Source organism: Mandrillus leucophaeus, unplaced genomic scaffold (genome assembly GCF_000951045.1).
Source record: "Mandrillus leucophaeus isolate KB7577 unplaced genomic scaffold, Mleu.le_1.0 Scaffold429, whole genome shotgun sequence".
Classification (NCBI taxonomy): Eukaryota; Metazoa; Chordata; class Mammalia; order Primates; family Cercopithecidae; genus Mandrillus; species Mandrillus leucophaeus.
In genome coordinates, this window is record NW_012104576.1 from 791,754 (window position 1) to 803,006 (window position 11,253).

Consider the following 11,253-nt stretch of genomic DNA (forward strand, 5'->3'; position numbering starts at 1 on the left):
AAAAAAAAAAAAAAGAAGAAACAAAATGCTAAATGTTATATAGTATGACAGTATAAGATTAGAAAGAGGCAAACAAGGTGAGTCTTGACTGTAACTGAAGTACTTTGGGAGACTGAGGCAGGAAGCTTACTTCAGAAGCTCAAGACCAGTCTGGTCAATCTAGCAAGATTCTGTCTCTACAAAAAAGCAAAAATTAGCTGGTCATGGTGGCTCATGCCTGTAGTCCCTGTTACTTGGGAGGGTGAGGTGGGAGGATCACTAAACCCCAGGGGTTTGACGTTGCAGTCAGCTATGATCATGCCACTGCACTCCAACCTGGGAGACAGAGGAAGATCTTGTCTCAGAAAAAAAAAAAAAGAAAGAAAGAAAAAAGAAGGAAAAAGAAAAGATTAGAAAGAGAAGACAAATAATGTAGGAGAGATGAAGAAAATGAAGGTATAGTTATACCGTTAATTTTTACCATGTAGGCATTAAAAATAATAGAGTATACTTATGATAAAAAGTGATTAAACAGTATCTCCTGCTATAATTACAACTATAGAAATGTGTATAAAGTCAAACACTAAAAAAGGAATATAGAAAAGTGAAAATGTGTGGAGCTGAGGTGGTGGGATTTCAGCTGGGACACTTTGTTTTACCATCCACAGTTTTCCCATTTGTAAAAGAGACAGAGTTGGGATATAAGAGGTGAGGGAACTGCCTACACCAGGTAATTTTTACCTGCCTACACCAGGAAAAATACTCATTAACAGAGTTTGTTTTTGTTTTTTTTTGAGACGGAGTCTTGCTCTGTTGCCAGGCTGGAGTGTAGTGGTGCGATCTTGGCTCACTGCAACCTCCGCCTCCAGGGTTCAAGCAATTCTCCTGCCTCAGCCTCCCGAGTAGGGGGGACTACAGGCGTGTACCACCACACCCAGCTAATTTTTGTATTTTTAGTAGAGACAGGGTCTCACCATGTTGACCTGGATGGTTTCAATCTCCTGACCTCGTGATGCGCCTGCCTCGGCCTCCCAAAGTGCTGGGATAACAGGTGTGAGCCACCACGCCCGCCCGGCTGACAGAGTATTTTTGAAGTTCCTTTACACTTGCAAACATAGATATCCTCTGTTCATATCTCCAACATTTTAATAACTATGTGGCAAATTTTAATAACTATGTGGCAAAAGACAGTAGATTAACAATTCCTCTTACCCTCGTCACTCCTCTGTCTTTTTTCTCTTTGCCATCTCTTTTAGACATTTCCTTCTTGCTACTTGACTTTCCTTGACTGGTGGGTTTTTTTTCCTTGATCTCTTCTTCCTCAAGTAATCCAGGATCCTGGGGCACATAGACTTCTTGCTGCGATACAGTTAGAAACAAGGAAGTCTAAAGAATGTTTCAGTTTCCCAGCAATTCCAGGTCTAAGGCACACAGTTCCCTTCTAGGGGAAGAAACAATTCTTTTACTTACAAGCCTAAGAAGAGTCCACATCAATCTAAAAACCCACTCCGGGGCCAGGACACATTCAGACCATCCACTGTACACTTTTTCAAGAGCAATACTGTTCTTACCTGTATTGCCAAAAGGCACTGATTTTCCATATAGGCAACAGTTCTGTTTCCATAGATCTAAACTTTTCCACTTTTCATGCAATGAGCATCCACAGAATCCAGGGAATAAAATCCTCAAGTAGCAAATTATGGGAGCTTTTCTCAAAAGCATCATTGACAGGGTAAAAAAAAAAAGAAGTCCCAAACTCACCTGGGTATTGGGGTCATAATAAGTTCCTGCCAAGGGGTCATAATAGTAGCCAGTAGCAGAATCATATATGTAGCAGTCAGACGATGCTAAAGGTAACAAGATCAGAGCCAATGTTAGTCTCTGTCCAATGAAGCCCTTACTGGAGACTCATCAAGAACAACCCAAGAATTAGGGTGACCAACACAAATAGGTGCATCTACAGATGCCTCTCTCTGGATGAGCACCCTCAGTCAACAGTGTATCTTGCCAACTGTGATCACACAGATGACAAGTACTGAGTAGCAAGTCAAGCAAAAAAGAGCAACAGAAATAAAACAAGGGTTACTTACACTGTTGTCCCTGTCGATTTGTATCTGAAGACCAGTCTGAATTTCTGCCACCTCCCCTCCTATCTCGGAAATATTTTTTACCCTATCACAGAAAGGCAAGTTAAAATTACAGAACTATCCAATGGTCATTCACCTTAACAGTCACCCACTAAAGAAAATTCAAGGTCACCCTTACAGTCACCTGAGGATTTTAATAGAGCACTCCCCACCTTTTACAGCCTACCTGATAGTAATGCATGTGGTCAGAATGGTCCCCAGTATCATTTCTGCAACAGATAACACAACAATTCTTAAGTCTGCTACCAAATGGCACTTGACGAGTACTTAATCCCACAGTTCCTATTGAGAATTTCTCTGTTCCCCGTTTTGCAGGGAAAGGAACCAACCTAGACAACAAGCAGGCTGGGTGGTCCAGACACTCCTGAAAGAATGAGTAGTAAGACTTTTTTTTTTTGAGACGGAATCTTGCTCTGTCGCCCAGGCTGGAGTGCAGTGGCACGATCTTGGCTCACTGCAAGCTCCGCCTCCCAGGTTCACGTCATTCTCCTGCCTCAGCCTCCGGAGTAGCTGGGACTACAGGCGCCCACGACCGCGTCCAGCTAATTTTTTTTTTTTTTTGTATTTTTAGTAGAGACAGGGTTTCACCATGTTAGCCAGGATGATCTCAATCTCCTGACCTCGTGATCCACCGCGCCTGGCCAATGAGCAGTAAGACTCTTACAAAGCCAAGTGGTGGAGCAAAACAGTCATTAAGTGGAAGGTGCTAGAGCAAGATATGCCCCATATTTGTAAGCCTGTTTCTCTGACATGGCCATTTCCAAGTTACCACTCCTGGGTCAAGATGAGTGAAGGAGTAAAGAGAAATTAGATTTCCCAGTCCTATGGAAATATGCACAAGGTCAGGGGAAGGAAAAGTCAGGACAGCATTTTCCTAGGATTGCAAGAGGTAAGAATGTATTGAGATCTGTCTGCACATCCAAAACTGTACCATCATTTTTTTGTTAAGAGATGGGGTCTTGCTGTGCTGCCCAGGGTGGAGTACAGTGGTTATTCACAGGCATCATCATTGCACACTATGGCCTAGAACTCCTGGGCTCACATAACCCGCCCCCCATCCTCGTCTCAGCCTCCTTAGCAGCTGGGAATACAGGTATGTGCTACCATGCTAGGCCATTTGGGACCCAAAGATATCAGACAGTCAAAAGGGAAAGGACAAAAGTACCTAATATTATTCAAGAAAGAAAACAATTTGAAAGTCAGGACAAGTCAGGCTTCAGAAAGAAACTGTAATAAACACCTATCTGAAGCAGTCCATGTGAGGAGGACATCATGCTTTACTGTCTTTCCAGCCAGGAAAAGGAGTTTCCTCCCAAAAACACAAGTGGGGGCAGCACAAGAGATCCTCGCCCTTCTGCCTTACCTTCGTTTTCCAGTGGCCAGGTTTACAGCTACCATCTTCCCATCAATGCTAAACGGTGGATCAAGGTTCTGTAAGATCTTCACCACACGAAGAGCTTCCTATAGAACCAGACACACTTGAACCCAGAGACAGAAAAAGCCAGAACTCAAAGACAGAAAAATTCTCCTTTGAAAGAGAAGTGAACATGGATTTTCCTTCTCAGAGGATAAATTTACTACATTGTATTTGTCAAAATTTTACCAGTAAGAACATACTGGCAGAAACAGGCAACTTTTAATGAAGAACTGATTGAAACAGGAATCAGAATAGATGTCAGTTCTGGTGTAAACTTCAGAAATTCAAATCCTCTTCTTTTAGGGTGCAACTATCATCAATCAGATTTCACTTTACAAAGTCCCTTGTGACTTTTGGGCATGAAAAATCTAAGAAATACCAATGACTTTCATTATCTTCACCTTACTTCCATAGAAAAAGGCCCTGCAACTAAAAATTTAAGCCACAGGAATCTATAAATACTTTGAGGAAAAAGAGGAAATGTTTTATCATCAAATATAAAATCATCTGTGGCTGGATAAAATAAATCAGAAAGTTCACTAAAATCATGAAGGATTCAGTACTCAGATTCTTCACAAGTGAGTAAGTTGGAAACAGTAAATGACACAAGAAAAAAATGAACCCGGAAAATCACACGGGATCCTAACTTTTGAGGGCAGTCACCTCACCTGAATGAACAATAAACCCAAAGGAGAGAGCAAGAGGGATTATGATATCAGGTAGCACACAAGAATCTTCAAATGATCAAGAAGTCCCTCAAACCTTCTTGAAGGTTCTTTAGCCATCTGTCCCTAGGCCAATCCAACGTGGAGGAAACTCACCGCATGGGAGTCGAGGTCAATAAAGCCATAGGTATGTCCCATAGGGCCTGTTCTGTTCTTGATGATACGGACGTTGGCAGTAGTAAGGCGGACATAGGGCTCCAGCACTTCCACTATCACCTCAGGTGGTGTGGAACGATAGATACGCTTTAGCATGATGGCTGAACCAACCATAAATGGGAGAAGGGCAATAAAAGGAAGAGAAAGATAAATTTTTGAAGTCCCAAGAGTCTGTCATTTTTTACTACAGATGCTACTAGCAAGGCTGGTTCTGTAAAGAAATGCTAAACAAATAAATACTGTATACTTTTCTTCACCAATACTTAGAAATCTAAAATCATGCCTTAGTGCATTCATATAGCAATTTACTATTTGAAGGGCATAGATTCCTTTAAGGAGTATAGTAAGGTCCACAGAAAGCAATGGCCTCTGTCATCAGGCCATGCACAGATCTCTTAGGTACTAGAAAGCAGATAGCTCCTGGACATAACATTGGCCATCTATGCTCCATTGTGATGATCACAGTCTGGTATGTGCCCTGACAAACCACTTACTTTTGCTCTCTCCGTCCTGGCGTGTCTCTCCAGACCATGACTCCTTCTCTCGGTCTCTTCGGAAAGTTGGCCCTTCCCTTCGAGAAGGAGGCAGATACCTTTCTGCTTCTCTCTTTTGATGTCCTAAGCGTGACTCTTGTCCTTCTTCCCTCTTCCTGGGTTCAGGTTCCTTATCAGCTGCTCTTAGGGGCTGGTTGGGCTGTTTTTCCAATGGTGCTGGTATGGATGTTTTCTGAGGCTGAGGGTAGGTTATTAATTCTTGCTTGGCCTCTGTCACTAGCGGAACAGAAAAAAAGAATCTGTAGAAGGCTTTATCCAAAAAAAAAAGAAAAAAAAGAAAAACACCACTACTGTAATTTCTCCTTATCTGCCAGCAAATACTCATACTGGAATGCCTTTTTTTTTGATATGGAGTTTTGCTCTTGTTGCCCAGGCTGAAGTGCAATGGCATGATCTTGGTCACTGCAACCTCTGCTTCCCGGGTTCAAGCGATTCTCCTGCCTCAGCCTCCCGAGTAGCTGGGATTATAGGTGCCCACCACCATGCCTGGGTACTTTTTTGTATTTTTAGTAGAGACGAAGTTTCACCATGTTGGCCAGGCTGGTCTCGAACTCCTGACTTCAGGTGATCCACTTGCCTCGGCCTCCCAGAGTGCTGGGATTACAGGTGTGAGCCAACATGCCTGGCCTGGAATGCTTTTAATATTGTCTCAGAAATATCTAATAAAAAGTCCTCTGACAGTTCCTGACAAAATTTTTTTTTTTTTTTTTGAGACAGAGTCTCGCTCTGTCACCCAGGCTGGAGTGCAGTGGCCGGATCTCAGCTCACTGCAAGCTCCGCCTCCCGGGTCATGCCGTTCTCCCGCCTCAGCCTCCCAAGTAGCTGGGACTACAGGCGCCTGCCACCACGCCCAGCTAGTTTTTTGTATTTTTAGTAGAGACGGGGTTTCACCATGTTAGCCAGGAGAGTCTCGATCTCCTGACCTCGTGATCCACCCGCCTCGGCCTCCCAAAGTGCTGGGATTACAGGCTTGAGCCACCGCGCCCGGCAGTTTTTTGTATTTCTTAATAGAGACGGGGTTTCACCGTGTTAGCCAGGATGGTCTCAATCTCCTGACCTCGTGATCCGCCCGTCTCGGCCTCCCAAAGTGCTGGGATTACAGGCTTAAGCCACCGCGCCCGGCCACCTGACAAAATATTTTAAGTGAAGCTAAGATAGGACATGAAATAGTTCACAGAAGAAACTATCCAAGCATTTAAAAAATGTAATCTTATGAAATCTCTGTATCACTTACCCAACATTTAAATATAACAAATCCTTCATGACACCTTGAACCTGACTATTATAATCAATGATAACAACAGATCTGGGGACAAAATTACCAAAGATATGGCCCTTACTTAAGGTTTAGTAGAAACACATATCCCAAACACACTTCTAGAAGCCTTGCTTCTTCCAGTGTTACAGTGCTCAAACAACGACTCAAATCCTGTAAGACCACAGGCCCTTCTCCAGTGAAGCTAGGAACAGACCTTATCTGCACTTAGCTCATTTACATGCAAATAAGCATAATGGGCAGATGTCCTTCAAAATATAAATGACTTATTTCAAATGTCCTACTACAGCAGGATAATTTGTCTTTATAGTTTGTTTTATAATTAGGGGCACATTTTTGTAATTCATTCATTCTTGGATGGTTCACTGGAAGCCATGTGGCTCAAAATGAGGTATTATATGAGAGCAATATAGAGATTACATAATAGCATGACAGGTTTCCAGATAAAGCTGTCTCATCTTAGTGGTATGGTGCCCAAAGGTTTTCATAAACTAACTATTCATTTGTTAGAATAGCTATGAAAAAAAATCTTTCTTGTGGGGGGTAAAAAACACAACTTTGCCTATCCTGAAGTGACCCAACAAGCAAAAATCTCAGTTGTTCATCCCCCTTCCCACATTTTGGTTTGGTCTCTAGAACATACAGAGCATTCCCCTAAAGATTTTCAGAACACATGCCTTTCAGTCTTCACCAGATTAAAATCTCCACAAGAGGCCAAAAGCCCACGGAAGAAACTCCTTGTAGGCACATTAAATTCTAACCTCGGAACAAATAGAAGGCTACCTGAATCCCTGCACTGAACTATATTTTATGGTCATTCTGTGGCTTTCCTTAAGGGATGACTACAGGACCGTTGTTACAGATCCATGTGTCTGACTCTTCGAAGTTGCCTACCTAAAATTTCTCTAAAGAAATTTATATTAAAGATAAGTGCTTGAGAAGCTGGTAGTTTTATTCCTCAAAATAATAAAATGTTCCCCACATCCTGATTATTTTCTCTTATTTATATTTTTACTGTTATTTTAACAAATGTTTTTCTCTTGAAAATCCTGAAATGCTTACAGAGTGTAAAAGAGAAAACAATAGAGCAAATGATTCCCAGTAACTTCAAAGAAGTGAGAGTGGGAAAAGGTTTGCCATATAGACTGATGTCATACTCTTTTTCAACCTAACATCCTTAATCCTTATATGTATTCCAAATAACAATATACTGACCTCTGCTCAGCTGCCCACTTAGCCACTTTAGACTAGGAGCCCATGACCTTATCTCTTTCCTCTAGTGAAAATAAGATCTGAAATCATTTACTAACAGGTCACGTTAAGTTGGGCATCAAACTGCATTTTTTTTTTCTCACTCTGTTGCCTAGGCTGGAGTGCAGTGGCGAGATCTCAGCTCACTGCAACCTCTGACTCCTGGGTTCAAGTGATTCTCGTGCCTCAGCCTCCCAAGTGGCTGGGATTCCAAGCATGTGCCACCACACCTGTGGCTAATTTTTGTAATTTTAGTAGAGACGGGGTTTCGGCATGTTTGCCTCGGCCTCCTAAAGTGCTGGGATTACAGGTGTGAGCCACCGCGCCCGGCCCAAAACTTTTAAAAGGCTGGGCATGGTGGCTCATGCCTGTAATCCCAGCACTTTGGGAGGCCAAGGCAGGTGGATCACCTGAAGTCAGGAGCTCAGGACCAGCCTGACCAACATGCCGAAACCTCGTCTCTACTAAAATTACAAAAATTAGCCACAGGTGTGGTGACACATGCTTGGAATCCCAGCCACTTGGGAGGCTGGGGCACAAGAATCACTTGAACCTGGGAGGCGAAGCTTGCAGTGAGCCAAGATGGTGTCACTGCACTCCAGCCTGGGCCACAGTGAGACTCTGTCTTAAAAAAAAAAAAAAAGGTTTGCAGGCCATGCACCGTGACTCACACCTGTATTCCCAGCACCTTTGGGAGGCCAAGGTGGTTGGGTCACAAGGTCAGGAGTTCGAGGCCAGCCTGACCAACACGGTGAAACCCCGTCTCTACTAAAAATACAAAAAATTTAGCTGGGCTACAGGGCGTGGTGGCATGTGCCTGTAATCCCAGCTACTTAGGAAGCTGAAGCAGGGGAATTGCTTGAACCCAGGAGGCGGACGTTGCAGTGAGCCAAGATTGCACCACTGCACTCCAGCCTGGGCAACAGAGCGAGACTCCATATCAAAAAAAAAAAAAAAAAAGGTTTGTAGATCAGCTTGGATTTAGGGATGATAATTCTTCAAAGCCAAGGAAAACATGAAATTTGTTTTGCTCAATGAACAAGATAAAAACTGCTACTACTTTTGCCACTCACCTTCCCTTGGGTTCTTGCAGAATGAACAGGAAGATCGGTGCCCACCAATGCTTGCCTTACACTGTAAGGAAGAAAGAAATAATTCAATTTGACCGAAAACATTTTTTAAAATCTTATGTATATCTAACAAAGTGAAACCTTTCAAAAATTAAACAAACAAGCCATATCCCAGATCCCCTCAAAGCTTAAAAAAAGAATCTGATTATTCCCCACTGATACAGCTGGCAGACAGGATCTAAAGAGCTACTTTTTGAGAGCTACCTTCTAACAAGGCATCTGGGACTTTGGTGCAGCGCAAATGCCTTTGCCCTGGATAAAGATTCCTATAGGAAATATGCTTTAAAAACTACTGTTAAATGGTTTATAGAATACTACTGTCCCGAAGCCATTTATAGTCTGCACCCAAAACTTGGACCTGAACTGATTGTGAGATCTCCAATCACATTTTGCTAGAACTGAGAAGAATTCAATTATCAACTCCTTTCTCAAACACTGATAATGAGGTACAAGGTAGGAGGAAGAGATACAGATAGTGTCTCTGGCAGCTATCTAAAAGACATTGAAAGGGAACATTCACTAGCCCAGAATAAGGGAAGATACTTTTTTTTTTGAGACGGAGTCTCGCTCTGTTGCCCAAGCTGGACTGCAGGGAGGATATATTTTTAATGTGAATATAATTATTCTTGTCTGAACTTGTGAACAAAATGTCAAACACACTGCCCAACCCTGAAATCCCTCAACTTTTGCCAGCTTCCAAATGCCATGGGGGGCAGAAACTTGGTTTGCAGGATATCAAAGAGTAAGAACTATAAAGAGGATTTATATATAAAATTTATATCAAAAACTATATATAGTATTTGAGGAGGGCCTTATAGGGCGAGTAAAGGTCTGCCAGATGGAGTTGAGAAAACAGTAACAATAGCAGCAGTGGCTAATTATTTTCTTTTTTCTTTTGAGATGGCGTTTTGCTCTTGTTGCCCAGGCTGGAGTGCAACAGCATGATATCGACTCACCACAACCTCCACCTCCTGGGTTCAAGAGATTCTCCTGCCTCAGCCTCCCGAGTAGCCAGGATTACAGGCGTGTGCCACCACACCCAGCTAATTTTATATTTTTCAGTAGAGACCAGGTTTCTCCATGTTGGTCAGGCTGGTCTTGAACTCCCTACCTCAAGCGATCCGCCCGCCTCGGCCTCCCAAATTGCTGGGATTATAGGTGTGAGCCACTGCACCCAGCTGGCTAATTCTTAAATAGTACATACTGTGTATCTGGCCTACGTATATGTCATCACTTATTGATCCTGACAACCCCAATAAACTCCATGAAATGGGTACTCCTATCTCCTCATTTTGTAGATGAGGAAACTGAGTCCTAGAGAGGTTAACTCACTTGAGTAAGATCACTATAGTCAGTTATTTCATTGTTCCCTTCCCTATAAACAGATTATACACATGCATGCACACACACACACCCCTGCTCACTGCCAAGTGGCTGTCATGCCTCCCCACAGGGGGAGTATACTTGCTCTCTCCATTGTCACCCTTGGTCATGTGCCTTCCTTGCTTTCACCAATAAAACATGAGTGAACATGACCTACACTAGGTCTAAGAGAAGGCTTAGCAGCCACTGCTTGTGTGAATGAACCTCTCTCTCCCTTAGCCAGAAGGACACTGCCTCATATTGAGACCGTTTCTTCTGTCTGGGTCCTGGGATGAGAAGCCACGTGAAACAGAACTGTAGCAAACAACCCATAGTCCCTGACATGTAATGTGAATGAAGAATATGCTTGTTATTTTAAGTCACTGGGATTTGAGAGCTGTTACTACAGGAGAGCTGCTGTAGTAACTGGTGCTATTCGTAAACATATAGATCAACAGAATAAAACTGAGAATCTAGGAATAAACCTATAGATTATGGTCAACTGATTTCTAACAATGGGGAAAGTGCCAATGGGGAAAGAATAGTCTCTTCAACAAATGGTGCTGGGACAACTGAGTATCTACATGCCAACAAATAAAGCATGTGACACTTCAGCTAGTGAGTGGCACAGTTAGTGAGTGGCACAGTTGGGATCCTGACCTTAGTAGGTATAATTTAAATACCATAAAACAGGCCTGGCATGATGGCTCATGCCAGTAATCCCAGTACTTTGGGAGGCCGAGGCAGTTGGATCATTTGAGGCCAGGAGTTCAAGACCAGCCTGGCCAACATGGAGAAATCCCATTTCTATTAAAAATACCAAAATTAGCCAGGTATGGTGGCACACGCCTGTAATCCCAGATACTCGGGAGGCTGAGGCAGGAGAATCGCTTGAACCTGGGAGGTGGAGGTTGTAGTGAGCCAAGATTGTGCCACTGCAGTCCACTGCAGTCCAGCCTGGGTGACAAACAAAGACTCTGTCTTAAAAACAAAAACAAACCCCATAAAACTTACCTATTTTATGTGTACAATTCAATGATTTTTAGTAAATGTGTAGTGAACAATCCCCACAATCTAATTCTGAAACATTTTCATCACCCCCAAAAGAAATCTAGTGGAGTTACCTCCCCCCATTCTTACCCTTAGGGACATGGAATTGTGCAATGTATGGTATTCTGTGTCTGGCATAGTGTTTTCAAGGTTCATCTAGGTTGTAACATGCATCAGTACTTTATTCCTTTTCATTGTCAAATAGC

General features: G+C 42.8%; 1 protein-coding gene across 1 annotated transcript in view; it reads right to left on the reverse strand.

Moving 5' to 3' along the window:
- RBM6 (RNA binding motif protein 6) overlaps positions 1–8,962 on the reverse strand; it is a 24,256-nt gene extending 15,294 nt beyond the window's left edge. The window contains exons 1-8 of the mRNA XM_011993298.1: positions 8,579–8,962; positions 4,919–5,194; positions 4,365–4,525; positions 3,490–3,587; positions 2,293–2,335; positions 2,070–2,151; positions 1,741–1,826; positions 1,192–1,338 (exon numbers count right to left, since the gene is read on the reverse strand). Of these exons, the coding sequence (XP_011848688.1) occupies positions 1,192–1,338; positions 1,741–1,826; positions 2,070–2,151; positions 2,293–2,335; positions 3,490–3,587; positions 4,365–4,520 (612 nt within the window). The 5' untranslated portion in view covers positions 4,521–4,525; positions 4,919–5,194; positions 8,579–8,962. The remainder of the gene's footprint in view (positions 1–1,191; positions 1,339–1,740; positions 1,827–2,069; positions 2,152–2,292; positions 2,336–3,489; positions 3,588–4,364; positions 4,526–4,918; positions 5,195–8,578) is intronic.
- Between the last annotated feature and the right edge of the window lie 2,291 nt (positions 8,963–11,253).